The sequence below is a fragment of the Martes martes genome (genome assembly GCF_963455335.1).
Source record: "Martes martes genome assembly, contig: scaffold_78, whole genome shotgun sequence".
Taxonomy (NCBI): domain Eukaryota; kingdom Metazoa; phylum Chordata; class Mammalia; order Carnivora; family Mustelidae; genus Martes; species Martes martes.
Window position 1 is genome coordinate 348,828 of NW_027666475.1, and position 19,564 is coordinate 368,391.

The following is a 19,564-nucleotide window of genomic DNA, read 5'->3' on the forward strand; positions in this document are numbered from 1 at the left end:
AGGCAGAGAGAGGGGGAAAAGCAGGCTCCCTGCTGAGCAGAGAGCCCAATGCGGGGCTTGATCCCAGGACCCTGAGATCATGACCTGAGCCGAAGGTAGAGGCTTAACCCACTGAGCCACCCAGATGCCCCGAGCCCTAGGGAATCAAAGACAAAACATAATCAAATATTTTAAAAATATAGTAAGGTAGAAAGATGTAAAATTAATGTATAAGAACAACAGTCTTCATATACACAAACAAGTTAGAGGATATAGTGATAGAGGAAAACTCCATTTATGTTATCAACAAAGATTAAATATTGAGGAAGAAACCGAACAACAAATATGCAAAATTCACATGTTGGAAATTTTAAAACACTGTGACATACATAAAAATGGGCTTGAGCAAATGGGAATATATCCCCTCTTCTTGAATAGGATGACTCAATATCATAAAGATGTCAGCTCTCTCTAAATTAATGTATTAAATTATTAAATTAACTATATTTAATGTAATCCCAATAAAAAGACCAGCATATTTTTTTTATTTAGTTAGACATGGTGATATTAAGGCTAACATAGAAAAACAAAACAAAGAAGACACTATGAGAGGGGAGCTACCAGATACTAAAACATCCTAACTATAAAGCTTTATCACACTGTCACACTTATAATTTTATTCTTATGTGATTATTAGATTAATATCTGCTTCCTTATTAACCTATAAACTCTATGAAGGCAAAAACCGCCCTGATTCTTAGATACTATCATTTCCTTAAGCCTTAGTACAATGCCTGATGCACAGTTGGCACACTGCACTCTGAGTTCTCAAGTGCGTGGGGGAGGAAGAGGAATGATACAGATAAGAAACAAGCAAAAATATGTAACTAAAGGTCATTCAGTTAATGGTAAGTACTAGAAAAAATACCCAAAAAATTGGTGATTAGAGAAGGCACTATTTGAGTTAAGGGCTGACTAACAAGGAGTCATCTATGTGAAGATGTGGTATATTGCCAGTGGATTCCAGGCAGAGGTAACTGCACATGCAAAGACACTACGGCAGAAATAAGTTTGGGAGGTTTGAGTAAAAGAGAGCCAATACAGCTAAACTATAAAGGGGAATGGAAAATGATAAATTAATAGGGCCTGTAGGCCATGTCAGTGTGTATGATCTTTGTTTTAATTGCAGTGAGAAGGCAATATAGGATATTAGAGTGTGTAGTGTGCAGAATAATGGCCTCCCAAAGATGTCCACATCCTAATCCCAAGAATGTGTAAATATGTTATTATTATGTGGCAAAGGGGAATTAAGGTAGCAGGTAGAATTAGGCTGCTAATCATCTGGCTTTAAAATAGGGAGTTCATGCCAGATTATCTAGATGGGCCTAATGTAATCCTTAAATGTGAAAGAGGGTCCTTAAATGTGCTGGAGAAAGGCAGAAGAAACAGTGTCCAGTAACTCATGGTGAGATGGGCTTAACCTACCACTGCTAGCTCTGAAAATGGAGGAAAGGAACCATGAGCCAAGGAATGCAGAGTGGTCTCTAGAAGCTCAAAAAGGCAAGAAAGTAGATTATTCTCTAGAACTTCCAGAAAAGAATGCACCCTGTTTAAGTCACTAAATTTGTGGCTATTTGTTATGGCAGCAAGGAGAAATTAATACAAAGTGTTAGGATGTGTTCTGTGTTTTTAATAGATCGTTTTGAATGACTGGGCTGACCTGATAGGGAAAGCTGCCTTGACATCAGTAGAAATTTGAGGTGAGGCCTGTTTTCACACTTCACCACCTGAATGCTAGGGCTCAGGGCTAAATTTGAATACCAGAACTGCAATGGGGAAGTTTAGCTAAAAGTTTTTGTCTAGAGGAGTTCAGTAATGTCTCGGGCTCTAAAAGAGAGAGAAGCAGAGAGGAGAGAATGGCAGCATGGCCCGCAGCATGGGCCCACTCACCAGGGGTTAAGGGTATATCTACTTTGGCTCACTGTTGTACTCACAACATCCAACCCAGCACCAGCCACAGAGTGAGCATTCAACAAATATCTCATCCACGAGTGAATGAATGAACCATAAAATATCAGCCTACTTTATAAAATGTCCTCTTAATTTTAAATCCTTCCTATCCATTATTTACTTTCTTCATATGCTTATATGACTGAATAAAATTTTAATTTCTGGGTAGCCTATGGCAAAATAAACTGAATTAACTTGAACAAAATATGCTGCAGAAGCCAACTGAAAACATTTTGAATAGACTGTACTATGCTTGAGTTTATGAACAAAGGTACTTGAATGTAAACTGTATGAGGGCAGAATTTTGTTTTGTTTTGTTTTCCTCTCACTGATGGATCCTCCAGGACATAGAAAAGTGCCTGGGATTTAACAGATACTTAATAAATATTTACTGAATAAACAAAAGAATTATTATTATTATTATTATACAAGAATATATAGGATATAAGAATATATAGCTGGTAATAAGTGTGTTAAGTTTACCCCAAAATAATCAAGCATTTGCGTATTAATAGCAGTTACAACATCTAGGGTATAAGTGAGTATTTTTAAAAATCACCATTATGTGAATTGACTGAGATTTTATACTTTATAAGTCACTACCACTATTATTCAAATAGTTGGTTTTCATATTTTTATGTGGCTAAGATAAACATTATTCAAATGGTTAGTTTTTCATATTTTTGACATAGCAATTAAAAAAAGTTAAGCAACTCAAAGAAAAGGCAGTTTAGAAAGAAAAAGGGCAGAGTGAGAGGGGCAATGTTAAATAAATTAAATGATCCTAGGACTAAATATTTAACTTTAGATTTGATACTGTTCTAAACTATTTATTATATTTAAAATAATTCCATTTCTCTCTTCAATTTTCCCATTTGTATTAGCTTATCCCCTTCAAAGGCTAAGATTCTTTACTGTAGAGCAATCAAATCTTATATTTGTAACATACATATCTACCTTTATATTAACTGTCATACATTAATTGTAATACTGGTTTCCTGCTATTTGCTATCTGAATTCATGCCTAAGAAACTCCAAATGAAATACTATCCTGTTAAAAGTTACTACATTTTGCCTTGGTTTTATTTGATTGTATCTAAGCAAATTTCCCTTAAGTTAAAACAAACAAACAAACAAAAAACCCCTACTATCCATAATCCTTATGTGTGCCTATAAACAATATACTTGATGAAAATTTTCAGTGTTTACAAAACAAAGAAAATTGTCAACAGAATGCTTGGCGGTAGACTTCCCAGAAAAAAAATTTACAGCCTATAATTCATGGAGATTGGCTCAAAACAAACTGTCCCTGCCAACAGAAAATCTGACAATTATTCTGTTGTCTAATTTGGCTCAGCTTAAGTTGACCTTGTTTATTCATCTCAGTCTTTTAATTCTTGTTAACTTGGCATAAGAAGAGAACATATGGCATATGTCTAGGAAGTCCATTTCTGCATCTTAAACTGAAATAAATGTAGACTATGCTGAGCATTTCCAATGTGTGGCTATTAAGGTAACTTAATGTATATTACACAGGACTGATTAAGTTCAAATTATCCCCAAGACAGTTTTTGGTTTTATGGGCAGCAACATAACACAAGTAGAGACACCTTTTTCTAAGCCCCAGTATATGACTAAAACTGAACAATTTTAAACATCTTTCCAAAGAAGACCATCAGTCTTAAGCTCTTTGAAAACATAAAAATTAAAGGGTATTGGCATTTTGACAACTGAAAGATATTTACAGGTTTTCACTGGTTCTCTATGTTTAAGAAAGCTTATCAAGGTAATGTGGGGGAAAATATATAATGACAGCTGGAGAACAAAAAAGAATATTTCTATTTTCTCTTCAGCCTAATCTGGTCTCCAATGGATTTTCTTATTTTCATCTTCTGACCCACTAAAACTGACTGTAAAAGAGAAGTTTCATTCTGTTGTGGCTTTGATGTGTCTCAAGAAAAGCTATGAAGAAAGGAGGTTCTTTACAGATTCATGGTTCTATTATAGAATCATAGTACTCCAGTACTGGAACTAGAAAAGCAAATACCTTGAAAATCCAAAGCTCCAAAATTTATGTATCTTAAGGGTTAGGGTTTTGGTTTGGCATGTGTTCTTTTTATTAACTAAGTGAAATGAAAAACAAAGGAGTATAATTTCATGTACAAAGCCTTACTAGTGTTATACATTTTGAAACCCTTTACCTTTATTAGTGGACTTCACCATACTTCTTACATAGTACTTTTCTTCCACAAAGCTCAGAAAACTCAAACTTCATAACTTGGCATTTAAAATATAACATTTCAGCTATGGGGGGGGGAGGTCCTTATTACCTATATATTCATCATCTGAAACCCTACAGTTATATGAGTTTACATAGAGCAACAACAGTCTTTATAATGTGAACTATTTAAGAATGAGCTAACTACTTATAACCTCAGTCCCCACTCAAATATCCCTCCACAGTGAATACAAGCATTTAATTCCACCTATTAAGTGCTAGGTCATCAGTGCTTTCAGAGATTGTCAGCTATGCAAACACCTAACATAATAATACAAAGACATTTCTAAACAACTAAAAATCTTGCACAAAAGAATATTTCATGAGCTCAGTGAAAGGGATGCTGGAGAAATCTCGTGCAAAAACCATTGATAAATGAGGAAATGGCACTTAGACCATTAAGTGAAAAAAAGAAATTCCATAAGGATAATGAAATTAAAAGAACTGCAAAAGAAAATGAGTTTATTATCAAAGTATTAACAGAAGCCACAAAAAGATGAAGTCCTTAAGTATTCCTTAAAAAGTGGCCCTCTTTAAGATGATGTGTGTTATAAATGTCAGATGTGAAGTTAAAGATGCTATACAATGTTTCTAGAGAATCTAGTCAGAAAAACTAGAACCACTCCCCTCCCACCCAAATGAACTGATTTATTCTTTGTTCATTCTAAGAATTTGTGCAGAGTTGAAATTATAACCTACTTTTCATTAATATAAGCTTATCTATATGTTTTTACCTTTTATTTTTTAGTTAATTGTATTGTTTTTAGTTAATTATATTGTATTAATTGTTACTATTACGGTGACCTTCTTTTAACTTTTTTTATTTAAAGATTTATTTATTTACTTGAGAGAGAGAGACAGAGATAGAGCATGGCAGAGAGGGGGGAAAAGAAGGAGGAGAGGGTAAGCAGACTCCCCACTGAGTGCAGTGCCCATCTCTGGGCTTGATCTCACAACCCTGAGATCATGATTTGAGCCAAAACCAACAGTTCCAAGCTCAACCTGTTCAACCGACTGTGCAACCCAGCTACCCCTATGGTGATTTTCAATCCCAGTTTAAAGGGACTCACTTTGGGGTGCCTCGGTGGCTCAGTCACTTAAACATCTTGTTCTTGGTTTTGGCTCAGGTCATGGTCTTGGGATCCTGGGATGGAGCCCAAGTCCCACTCAGTGGGGAGTCTGCTGGTTTTTCTCTCTGTCCACACCTTTCCCGACTCACTTGCTCTCTCTCTAAAAGAAATAAATCATAAAGAAAGAAGGAAGGAAGGAAAGAAGGGAGGGACTCATTTAAGGAGTCTTTATTTCTACGTTTATTTTTCCCCTAAAAGCAGTTATTCTTGGATATGGACCTCATGCAGCTATGTTAAAATATTTTTTTATGTTAAAATATTTAAATGTATGGTTTCCAAAAAAATAATGAAATGTATACCATTGAGGACAAAGCAGAAATGTCCATGTGCTTTTACTATTCTTCACTATTTCTTTGGGTCCATTTTTTTATCTCTTTACCATATTTGTTGAATCTAGGTTTACATACCTTCCTCTGTCAACAAAGAGAAATGAAAAAAGTTAGGGAAGTGAGGCTTTCAAGGAGAGAATTACAAAAGCAGAAAATAACCTAAGAAAGATGTTGGCATTTATATACACAGAAAAGAATATAACAAAAGATGCTTTGGTTTTGCTATTTTATGTACAACTGAAAACAGGTGGACAAGGGTCCTGAACTGAATTCTGAATATAAAGCAGATCTCCACAAAAAATCCTCTAAATGAGGCCTAAAATACCCTAACACCACCATGTAATAACTTTTCCTTATAAACCAAGCTGGTTGTCTATTACCTACGATTCGAGATACACCAAGCTTTGCATATCCCTTCCCAGAGACAAACTGCATGTCTGGAAGATGGGAGAAGAATACATATATCATCTATAAATTCCCTATATTTATAAATTATAATTATTTTGCTTTTCTTATGTATGTTCCTATAAACAAATTTAGGGAAATTGTTACTTTGTGTCCCAAATCATAAAAAATAACAAAGGATACTGTGCTCTTTATTACATCACAACTTGAAGTATACAAGGTCTTTTAATGATGCTAAAATTAATTCCTGGAATTCTCCATTACTAATGGTCCCTGACTTAGATTGGTTTTTTACTTCATGATGGTGCACAAGTGATACACATTCAGTAGAAACCATACTTCAAATACCGAGTTTTGATCTTTTCCTGGGCTAGCACTATGTGGTACAGTACCCCCTTGTGATGCTGGGTGGTGGCAGCCAACCACAGCTCCCAATCTGCTACATGATTAGGAGGGTAATCAACTGACACACTTCTGTACCCATACAGCCATTCTGTTTTTCACTTTCAGTATTCAATAAATTACATGAGATATTCAACACTGTATTAGAAAATAGCTTTGTGTTAGATCATTTGGCCTAATTATAGGCTAATGGAAGGGTTCAGAATATATTTAATATATTTAAATATATTTAAGGTAGGTAAGCTATGACATTTGGTAGGTTAGGGTATAAATGCATCACTGACTTTGAGTAGTTGAAACTTGCAATGTGTTTACCAGGATGTAACCCCATCAAAAGTCAAGGAAGATCTGTATAAAGTTCCCCATCAACATTTTGTCTAGTGCTTTGGAATTCACCAATGAGAGCTCCCGAGATTATTATTTAATTAGGGGTAGCAAATTTCTAATTCTGTCATTTATAAGCTAGAATTCTTTTATACGGGGGGAAAAAAGGTTCCTTACTAGTTATTTGATTACCCTAAAAGGCAAAGTAAATGCTTGATTAGTTCCCTAAATTTGTCAGTTTCCAGAGCCATAAATTAAGCTATTAACCTGCAGTGGTGACAATTTTGAGGTGGAGGGGCAGGGAATAGTCAAATGCATTTTTAAATGGTGTTTAGTGTGTTTCAGTCCATCAGAAATAACAGAGTAAAACTAATGAATCACTGAAGTAGTAATGAGGAAAATTTTATTGTCCGCACACCAAAAAGAAAGTTTCAAACCAGAGGCACTCAAACCAAAACATGGAATGAGACTCAGGCTTGTATTTTTATAGAGCAGCTTATATAGTGAGAGAGTGGTGATTGTTTATTCTTCACAGTGATTGGTTATAATATTAAAATTTTCTTAAATGATAGGGAATTGGTGAGTGGTTGCCTTATAAAAACTCTATAGAACAATTCAAGTTTTACTTATGATTTCCACAGGCATAAGCAAGAAATGACCTAGATCAAGTTAGTCTTGCCAAATAAGCTAAATTAAGCTTTGTTTGTATAATGAAACTGGTTTTGTGTGTTGAGGGAATTTTCAAGGCTGATCTCCATTTGTTTTTGCTTTTTTAAAGATTTATTTATTTTTGAGAGAGAGAGAGCACTTTAAGGGGGAGAGACACTAACGGGGGAGAGGCAGAGGGAGAGGGAGAAGAAGAGAAACAGACTCCCTGCTGAGCTCAGAGCCCAACTTGGGGCTTGATCTCATGGCCTTAGAACATGACCTGAGCCAAAATCACTTAATTTCAGACACTTAACTGAATTCAGACACTTAACTGAATGAGCCACTCAGGTTCCCCTCGACTTGTTTTTATTTTAACGTGGTCAATATTCTCTCTGATGGTCAAGTTTTATAAATCCAAGTAAGTTTTTCAGAAAGTAATTTTGGCAATTGTATCAAAAAGAGTTTAAGTATCATGACTTAAAATTTCACTTTTGTAATATATACGTATACATATATATACACACATATACGTAATATATACATAGAAATGTCCATCACATTGTTATCTCATAAAACTGAATAATCTTAAATGTATATTTGGGAAATTGAGTATATTATAGTATATCCAAATATTAGAATACTATGTAAGCCATTAAATACTATGTAAGCCATTAAAAATCAGGTTCCAGATGGAACAAGCACACTATTTATCCCTTTCTCTCCTACTGAATGCAGCTAAAATCCTACAAAGAATGTACAGAGTAACTATTTGAAGACTCTGGCAAGTAAATAGTGACAAATAGAGTAAGGAAGAAGACCAGAATCTGAAGTACCTCACTCTGTGGTAAATTTACCAGTATTTTTTCCTTCATTTTGCCACAACTTGGGCCTGGAGACAGTTCCAGCCAAGGAGGTGTGTGGCAGCATGAAGTGACTGAACCCACTGCTTCCTCGACTAGAAGGTACCAAAAGAGATTACAGACAGGAAGAACCTCAAGAAAGTGACCCCATTAAATTATTTATAAACTCCAGTTTCATACCCCAAGCCCATGTATTATGGATCTAACCTTAACCAGCATATAAAAGACTTTGAGATCTAAACTAACAGATAAAGCATCACCCAAGTCACAGATTGACAAGTGGATGATGCACATTTGCAGATCTAAACAGTATTGCAGAGACTTTGAAAAATGAGCTGACATTGGAACCACAGCTCACAGAGGTGCACTGGAACTTGAAGCCTAAACCTAAAAAGATCAGTTGGCTGCTAGGGCAAAATTACCAACATTTATCATGGGATTTCAACAAGGAAGTCATACAGTGTTTAAAATGTCCAGGACCTGGGGCGCCTGGGTGGCTCAGTGGGTTAAGCCTCTGCCTTCGGCTCAGGTCATGATCTCAGGGTCCTGGGATCGAGCCCCACATCGGGCTCTCTGCTCGGCAGGGAGCCTGCTTCCCCCTCTCTCTCTGCCTGCCTCTTCGCCTACTTGTGACCTCTCTCTGCCAAATAAATAAAATCCTTTAAAATGTCCAGGACCCAAAATTACTATAGGAAAAACTCCACTCACATGGAAAAAAATAGTCAAAAGACAACAACACTGAGATGACAGATGATGGAATTATCTGACAAAACTTTAAACAGCTTTACAAAAATTCTCTAACAATCACAAAAACTGTTGAAACAAATGAAAAATAGGAAGTCTCAAAAAGAAACAGAAAACAGAAAAAAAACAAATAATGAACTCAAAAACCAAAATTTTTTAAAGCTCACTGATGGCTTCAATAGCAGAAATGAGATGAAAAAGGAAAGAGTCAGTGAACTGGAAGACAAATCAATAGAAAATATCCAATGAACAACAAAAAGAAAATATATATATTGGAAAAAAATTAAGAGAGAGACAATGTCAAAGTCTAATATTCATAACATCAGAGTCCTAGAAAGAAAAGAAAAAGAGTGCCATGCTGAAAAAAATAGACAAAGAAGTAATGGCTAAAAACTTCTCAAGTATGTTGAAGAAAAATTGAGAGAACATCTTTCCAACAGACCAGCTCTAAAAGAATTATTAAAAGAAGTTCTTCAGACAGAGGGAAATAATACCAGAAGAAAATACTAAAAAAGTCCAAATATCCCAAAAGAAAAAGACAAACAAACACAAAACTGTGGGAGAAAATATGACAAAGATAGATTTAAATCAAAACATTAAATAAAATCTTAACAAGAGATTAACCAAAAGACCTTGTTGAAATAAGTCAATCAGAGAAAAAACAATTATCATATGATCTCTCTGATATGAGGAATTTGAGAGGCAGGGTAGGGAGTCATGGGGGGACAGGGAGGGAAAAAAATGAAACAAGATGGGACCAGGGAGGGAGTCAAACCATAAGAGATTCTTAATCTCAGGAAACAAACTGAGGGTTGCTGGGATTTGGGGTGGGGGAGGATAGGGTTGCTGGGTTATGGACTTTGGGGAGGGTATGTGCTATGGTGAGTGCTGTGAATTGCATAAGACTGATGATTCACAGACCTGTATCCCTGAAGCAAATAATACATTATATGTTAATTTTTTTAAAGACCTCATTAGAATACATTTTTAAAAAATCACAATCCAATCAAAAGAGTATGGTTTGGGCATAAAAAGACACACAGAATGGGAAGAAATAGAATCCCAGAAATAAACCCATATGCATGCAGTCAATTTGTAACAAATGAGCCAAGCATTTAATGGAGAAAGGACAGTCTCCTCAGTAAACGATGCTGGAAGAGCCAGACAATCACATGAAAAAGAATGAAACCAGTCCACCATCTTACATCACTTCCAAAAATTAACTCAAAATAGATTAAAGACTTAACTGTAAGACCTGAAACCATAAAATAAGTTAAAACAGGCAGTAAGCTTCTTGACACTGATCTTGGCAATGATTTTTTTGATCTGACACCAAAAGCAAAGGCAACAAAAACAAAAATAAACAAGTGGGACAACAAACAACTAAAAAGCTTCTTCAAAGCAAAAGGAAACCATCAGCAAAATGAAAAGGCAACCCACTGAATGGGAGAAAATACTTGTAAATCATGTATCTGATAAGGGGTTAAAATCCAAAATATATAAAGAATTCATATAACTCAATATAAAAAAATATGAAAAATGGGCACAGAGTCTAAACATTTTTCCAATGACATACAGATGGCCAACAGGTCCATGAAAAGATGCTCAACAGCATTCGCTATCAGGGAAATGAAAATCAAAGCCACAATAAGATATCACCTTATACCTGTCAGAATGGCTAAAATTAAAAACAAACAAAACAAACAATAAAACAAATGAACAAACAAATAAGAAATAAGTGTCAGTGAAGATGTGGAGAAAAGGGAACCCTTGTACACTGCTGGTGGGAATGTAAACTGATACAGGCACTATGGAAAAGAATATGGAGGTTCCTTGAAAAATTAAAAAGAGAACTACTATATAACCTAGCAATTTCATTTCTGGGTATTTATTCAGAGAAAGTGAAACCACTAACTTACTGGCCTTGTAAAAGGAGTTCAGAAGGTTTCATTCTTCTTCAATTTTCTGGAATAATTTGAGGATAGGTACTAACTCTTCTTTAAATGTTTGGTAGAGGAGGGAGCTAAGAGAAGGACCCTAGGCTTATCTTGTCCCTTGAACACAACTAAATAACTAACAAATCATTCTGAATGCCCAAGCAATCAACCTGAGTACTGACAGAAAAAACTGCACAACTAGGAGAAAAGAGGCCACATCGAGGAAGGTAGGAGGAACAGAGGCATAGTTTGGGGGAGAAAAGGATCACGGTCTGCAGAGAGGGGGAGACCTAGTTGCAGAGAAGGGTGCAGGGGTAGCACATGGGAATGCACAAGAAGAACAATTCCCAAAGCCATTGGCGGGAAGATGAGAGAGGCTGATTTTCCTGAGTTTTTTGCAACCAGTGGGGGTCAAAGATTGGAGTTTTAAAGGTTGGTAGGCTTGGCTGGGATATAGCCCTGAGGGCACTGCCCTACTCCGGGAGAGAAGTCAGGCAAGCAGCATCTGGGGCAGACAGGGTGATGTGAGGGATGCTTACACCACACAGAGGAGAGATCATTTGCTTTTCTTGGAGCGCATCTGTGAGAGGTAGCATTCGCAGAGATGACTCTCCGGGAAAGAAAGAGCTAGTAGGCACCATTTCCCTCCTCCACCCTTTGGCATAGCCTCAGAACCACGTGCCGAGAGTGGCTCACCACGAACTGGCTGCTGAGTTAGCCTGCTTGCTCTAAGTCCCATTCCCTGTGCTCTGGCATCACTGCCCTTGTTGGTCAAACCTGCATCCCTCCTAATGCAGTGAGACCCTCCCCCAGAAGACCAACACAAACCCCCACCACAGCACATCCCTAAAGTTTAGAGTTTTTAAAGTCACCAGGCTTGGCTGGGATAGACCCCAAAGTGCACCATACTGTTTTTGCCAGGCAAACAACCTGGACACACACAATGTGAAAACGGTGATCTAAAAAATAACTGCGATGCACAGGGGAAGATTGTTTGCTCTTCTGAGAGTGATTCCCTGAGAACAGCAAGCATGGAGACCTCTCTTCAGGGATAAAGGAGCTGGCTAACACCACTTCCCTCTCCCAACCCTCAGCATAAACCAGCTTAGGTAAATAGCACAGTGCCGACACTGGCTACATAACCTCTTACATACATAGATACATACATAACCTCTTACACCAAGTACTGCCCTGCTGCTGTCAGCTGGTTCTGCCCTTCTCCAGAATATGTGTCTCAGTCCCAGTACAGTGGGCCCTTTCCCTGATCAGCAGAAATCCCTGCACACACCAAATCTCCTGACCAGAGTTCTCCAAGGCTTCAGTTCTAGTGAAAGTAGCATCAGGTCTCATTTAAGAAGCAGACGAGAGCAAATCTGTTAAAACTGGCCACACTCTGGCCAAGGTCCAAACACTGTCCACTGCAGACAAGATCTGCAGATGATGGCCCTGGGGGATAGAGCAGCCAAAACTCAGCAGCAGAGAGCATGCAGCACACACCAGAGACACTTCCTGAGGCACCAGGCCCTGCACGGTATATGATCTCTTCTTCATAAAACATTACCCTGAGGAGGAGAAAATATAACAGGCTTTTCTAACACAAAGAAGACAGAGACATATAGACAAACTGCCAAGATGGAGGAATTCATCCCAAATGAAACAAGAAGAGGTCACAGCCAGAGATCTAATTGAAAGAGACAAAAGTAATATGCCTGATGAAGAATTTAAAGCAACAATTACAAGGATACTCACTGAGCTAAAGAAAACTATTGAAGACGTCAGGGAGGCCCTTACCACAGATATAAAAGAATTTTAATAAATCAGAAATGAAAAATGCAATAACTGAAATCTGAAACAGACTGGATATAATGAACACCAGGATGGAAGAAGCAGAGAAACAAATAAGTGATACAGAAGACAGAATAATGGAAAATGAGGAAATAGAAGAAAGCAGACAAAGAATTATGGATCATGAGAATAGGCCTAGGGAATTCAATGACTCTATCAAACAAAATAGCAACGATATTAGGAGTCCCAAAAGAAGAAGAGAGAGAAAAGGTGGCAGAAAATTTTTTTGAGGAAATAATAGCTTAACAGTTCCCTAATCTGGGCAAGGAAACAGAGATCCAAATCCAGGAAGCACAGAGAACTCCCATCAAAATCAACAGAAGCTAGGCCAACACCAAGAAATATTATAGTTAAATTTGAAACATATAGTGATAAACAAAAACTCATAAGAGCACCAAGACAAAAGAAGTCTCTAACTTACAAGGGAAGATCCATGGGATTGGCTACAGATCCCTCCACAGAAACTTGGCAAGCTGAAACAGTGGCACGATATATTCAATGTGCTGAAAGGGAAAAACATGCAGTCAAGAATAATCTATCCAGCAGGGCTCTTATTCAGAATACAAGGAGAGATAAAGGGTTTCCCAGACAAACAAAAACTAAAGGAATTCATGACCACTAAACCAGCCCTGCAAGAAATATTAAAGGGGACCCTTTGACAGGAAAGAACAAAGCAACAAACCTAGAACAGAACAGAGAAAATCTCCAGAAACGCTAACAAAACTGTGGTCATGATCCCAGAGTTCTAATAGGGGATCAAGCCCCATGTCAGGCTCTCTGCTTAGCAGGGAGCCTGCTTCTCTCTCTCCCTCTGCTTGCCTCTCTTTCTGTCAAATAAATATATAAAATATTTTTAAAAAGGACTAATTGTTTATAAATAAATAAATAAATAAAAATTTTTAAAAAGAAAAAGACATGTAGATTAATGAAAAAGAATAAACAATCCTAAAATAAACCTATGTATATGCCCCATCGATTTTTTACAAAAGTACAAAAGCAATTCAATGGAGAAAGAGTACTCTTCAACAAATGGTGCTGGAACAACTGGACATCTTATGTATAAAGACAATGACCCCCAAACTAAACCTCATACCTTATTCAAAAAACTAACTCAAAATGGATCATACACCTAAATATATAATGTAAAACTATAAAACTTTTAAAAGAAAGCATAGGAGTAAATCTTCATTACCTGGGATTAGTCTTAGAATTCTCAGCTCTGAAACTAAAAGTATAATCCAGAAAAAAAAAATTGATAAGCTAGGCTTCATCAACTTTTGCTCTTTAAAAGATACGTAAGAGCATAAGGATATGCTCTTAAAAGATACAAAAAGCATAAGGAAGCCTGGGTGGCTCAGTTATTAGGCGGCTGCCTTTGGCTCAGGTCATGATCCCAAGGTCCTGGGATAGAGACCCACATTGTGCTCCCTGCTCAGGGCAAGGCCTACTTCTCCCTCTCCCACTCCCCCTGCTTGTGTTCCCTCTCTCGCTATCAAATAAATAAAATCTTAAAAAGAAAAAAAAAAAGGTACTCTTAAGAGCATGAAAAAACAAGCTACGTGCTAGGAGAAAACATTTGCAAATCCCGTAACAGATGAAGGATTTAAACCCAGAATATATAAAGAACTCTAAAAATTCAAAATAAGAAAACATTACCAATAAGAAAACTCAATTAAAATGGGCAAAAGGTATGACTTGAATGGTTTAATAAGGAGATACACGAATGACAAATAAGCCCATGAGAAAATATTCAATGTCATTAGCCATGAGGGAAATGCAAAGTTAAAAATTAAAACCATGATGAGCTACCTCTGCATATCTATTACAATGTCTATAATAAAAAGGTATTTATAATACCAACCACTAGTTAGGGTGCACAGCAAGTACAGCTCTCATAACTTGCCGGTAAGAATACAAAATGGTATAGCCATCCTGGGAAAAAGTTCCGTATCTTCCTATAAAGTTAAACATAAGCTTACCATATGAGCCAGCAATCTTATTCTTGCATATTTACACTAGAGAAATAAAAACTTTTTTCATAGTAAAACCTGCACGTGAATGTTTGGAGTCATTTTATTCATAATCACCAAAACCTGGGAAAACAAATATCCTTCAGAAAGTGATAAACAAACTGATAGACCTATACAGTGAAATACTCCTCATCAATAAAAAGTGAACTGTTGAATATAACATCTTGGATGAATATAAAAAACATGACACCGAGTGACAGAACCCAATCATAAGTTTTTACCTATGATTACAATTACATGACATTTTTGAATGTCATGGAGGAGGAATTAGCAATTCCTAGGGGTTACTAATAGGGGAGACTCTGTTGAGTATGAGGGAGTTTTTTTGTTTTGTTCTGTTTTGTTTTGCATGCTGAGACTGTTCTGTATTCTACATACTAGTAGCAGTAGGCAGAATTTTTTTTTTAAGATTGATTTATTTATTTTAGGGGTAGGGGACAGAGAAAGAGAGGGAGTCCTCAAGCAGACTCCCTGCTGAGCACACAGTGGGACAAGGGCTCGATCCCAGAACCCTGAGATCATGACCTGAGCTAAAATCAAGAAAAGGCTGCTTACCTGACTGAGCCACCCAGGCAGTAACATATCTATACATCTGTTAAATTCATAGAATCTACATCTTTTTCTTTAAGATTTTTATTTTTAAGTCATCTCTATAGCCATAGCCAAAGCGAGGCTCTAACTCACAACCCTGAAATTAAGAGTCTCATGCTCTTCCAAACTGAGCTAGCCAGATACCCTAGAATCTACATCACTGAAAGTTCATTTTAAGGTATAATAATTTAAATAAAACATTTAACAAAAAATGTATGAGAACTATAAAAAACATAAGACAATATTTCTCAGCTTTGTTTTTAAAAATGCATACAGGAGCTAATTATCCAAATGAGAATTCTGGATATTTGGATTATGTTAATTTTTCTCCTATGGTTTTTAAATTTTTCTATAATAATAGATTACTTTTAAAGCTAGGAAAATAAAATTTATTTAATAGAATTTTTACCATCCATTCTAATCTTCTAAACTCTAGCAATTTAGAGTGTCACATTCTGTTTCCATTACTTCTTTTGAAAATCATATATGTAAAACATTTTATTTGTATCTTAAATTTGAATTTAATTGTTCTTCAAAAATGTCCTATAAATTAATTAATGATGGGGAAAAACTGAAAATGATTTTCAATATTTTTAATACTATGATATTTAAATGATTGTATTGCTGAAAGTTTCCAAGGAAATTTTTTACTGCATTTTTTAAAACTTTAGAAGTTTGAAAGTATTCAGTACTTTAAAGTTTATAACATATTAACCCTATAATTTTCTTTTTAATCCTTTTTTCAATTAATAAAACAACAGGCAAGTACTTGACAGAAAAAACGAACTTGAAAAAGACACCTGTGCCGAATCTTTGAGGACTAAGACCTGTAATGAAGAAGGTAATGGTATCCAAATTACCCAAAGTATTTAAAGTGTAACAGAATAACAGTGTTATAGCTTCCAAGAGCTTCCGGTAAATGAATAAAAATAAGAAATCCCTGGGCATTGCTAGTTGGTGTGTTATAAGTCAGTTCTTGGATATTATAATGTAAAATACCAAGTCAGCTTATAACAAAGGCTTAATTTTAATGATCATACAAATAAATGAGGGGACCTTGTTAAAATATTGATTCTCACTGAATAGGTCTGGAGCAGAGCCCATGATTCTGAATTTCTAACAGGCTCTCAGTAATGTGTATGCTGCTGGCTTGGAGATTATACTTTGAGAAGCCAAGCTTTGAAGGTCACTGAGAAAAATGGCAGAATTCTTGCCTAATTTAGTAAGAAAGAAATGTACATAATAGTAAGTTAGACTACAAGTGGTACCCCCTAAAAAACACGAGGAGGTAAGAGAACAATGACTTCCAGCCAAGATGTTCAGCTGAGCGGGTGGCCTTCAAAGATAAGAATTTCAACATGAAGAAGAAGTTGTGTGAGAAATTATAGAAACAAGCACAAATAGCACATAGATGACTGTGTGTGTGAAGGAACAAAAATAGTATTTGAATGTTCTCACTATGTCCCCTTTTCACTATTCCTAAAGATAAATCTCAGCTTCGCCTATTTACTTTCTTACCTTTCTCTCTGAAAATGGGTCATTTCTGCTTAACGAAGTCTTTGAGACTGAAGTGCAAAATTTGGAAAAACAACAACAACAACAAAAATACAGAGAAGGACAAGAGAGACATGTGGAATTAATGGGCTTCATATGAAGGGTTTTGGGGTTTTTTTTCTGCATAGCCCAGAGATGGAAGTGCATGAGAGCAACTGCAGCATCTGAGGGAAATGAACAGGGGAAAAAAAGAACTTTTCAGAAGCACTGCATAGTGCCAGGCATGTAGCACTTACTTTACTGCTATTCTTTTATAAACTGAGGTCTACCAAGTGTATGTCACAAAGCCTATACAATACATGGTCCCAACTCCAACCCAAAATACTATCACTTCAGCTCTTCAGTTCTCATCTATAAAGTCAAAATTTCAATGGGATGATTCTTATAAAAGATGAGCAGTTGAATAAACAATTTAAGGCAATGCTTTGAGCATTAGTTTAAAGATAAATGACTCCATGTAGGGGGAAAAATGGCATTTTCCAATTTGTTTTCCTTTGAAAAGAAGCGTGAAATTAATTCAAGAAGGCCAGCGGCTAATTGATGGTTACTAGTAAGATGGTAGAATAGGAGGTCTCCAGCACTCATTCCCCCCAAAACACGAGTTTGGCAACGACCCACAACTAAAAGTGCCATTGTAAGAACTTCAAAATCCAGGTAGAAAGTTGCAGCACCCCAGTGGCACCCAAGACAGAGGAAGGACTCTTTGAGAAAGCATACCCTGCCCCAGGACTCTGACTACAGACTCAGGAGCAGCTCCATTACCCCATATACATGTTCTAGCTGCACTCAACCATTGCCATGCTACCAACCCTGCCTCCTGGTGGACCTGGCAGGGTTGACACCTGCCTGTGACCTTACCAACAAGCCCACGGACCACAGTTCCAACTGCCGACCTAGAAGCAACCCCCTAACTAGCTCCAACTCTCAACTGTGATCCCAGAATCAGTCTTGTCCGCCCAAGGGACCTGCCAATCTGTGTCCCAAGTAACAGGCCTCCCAACTATGGATTCAGAAGTAGCCTATCCACCTGTGTAACCAACACAAGCTATGCCTCCTGACAATCCCATTAATAAACCAGCTAACCACTGATCTGACTATAGACCTGGAAGCAGCCCATGATCTGATCCTGGAGGCAGGCTTGTTTCCTGGGGACCTGCTGAGTAGGTCTTCACCTGCCAAAATACTTTGTAAAGAATGGATGAAGTTCCTGCTCCTTTAGTTGCACAGACATCAGTGCAAGGCTATAGATTCACAAAGAATCAGGCAAATATGATACCACCAAAGGAAACGAAGAAAGTTCCATAACCAATGCCAAGGAAATGGAATTCCATGAACAGCTTGACAGAGAATTCCAAAAAATTGTCTTTAAAAAGCTCAGTAAGCTAAAAGAGAACACAGATAACTAAAGAAAGTCAGGAAAACAATGCACGAACAAAATGAGAAGCCCAGAAAATAAAGAAAATAAAATAAACAAAAAATTTAAAAATAAGGAAATAAAAACTAAAAAAAAAAACAAATCTGGAGCTGAAGAATATAATGATAAAACTGAAAATTTTGGTAATTTCAATAGCAGAATTAAGCAGAAGAAAGAATCAACAAACTCAAAGACAGTTCATTTGAAATTATAAATTTAAATGAACAAACAAGGGACACCTGGTGGCTCAGTCAGTTAAGTGGCTGCCTTGGGCTCAGGTCATGATCCCAGGGTCCTGGAATCGAGTCCTGCATCGTGCTCCTTGCTCAGCAGGGAGCCTGCTTCTCTCTCGGCCTCTGCCTGCCACTCTGCCTGCTTGTGCTCTCTCTCTTTCTCTATAAACAGATAAAATAAACAGATAAAATCTTTAAAAAGAAAAAAATTTTCTAAAATTTTTTTAAAATTTTTAAAAAATAAATGAACAAACAAGAATGAAAACATGCAAAAAGCCTATAGAACTTAATACAATACCAAAAAGAACCAACAAATCACAGGAGCTTCAGAAGGAGAAGAGAGAGAGAGGAAAAGGGGCCAAAACCTTAAATAATGGTTGAAACATCTCAAATCTATGCAGGAAAATGAACATCCAAATCTGTGAAGCCCAAAATTTCCCAAATATGTTCAACCCAGAGAGATCATCATGAGACACATTATAACTAAATTTGCAGAAGTCAAAAACAAAGAATTTTCACAGCAACAAGAGAAAAATGACTTATCACTTAAGACTATCAGTGGATTTTTCAGCAGAAACCTTGCAAGTCTAAAGAGGGTGGGTAGATATATTCAAAGCACTGAAAGAAAAAAAAAAAAAAAAAAACCTGCCAGACAAGAATACTTTACCTGGCAAAACTGTACTTTAAGAATAAAAGTAGTAAGTGGCAAAGTAGTAAGAGGACCCTATACTTGCCTTGTCCCTCCAGCAGAGCTAGATAAATATCAAATCATTCTGAACACCCAGGAAGTCAATCTGAAAACTGAGAGAACAAACTGCAGAACCAGAAGGAGAAAAGAGGCCACATCCTGG

At 36.7% G+C, this 19,564-nt stretch overlaps 1 protein-coding gene across 1 annotated transcript in view; it reads left to right on the forward strand.

The window, feature by feature from the left end:
• WDPCP (WD repeat containing planar cell polarity effector) overlaps nucleotides 1-19,564 on the forward strand; it is a 345,410-nt gene that overhangs the window by 278,864 nt on the left and 46,982 nt on the right. The window contains exon 15 of the mRNA XM_080831550.1: nucleotides 16,274-16,353. Within this exon, the coding sequence (XP_080687676.1) occupies nucleotides 16,274-16,353 (80 nt within the window). The remainder of the gene's footprint in view (nucleotides 1-16,273; nucleotides 16,354-19,564) is intronic.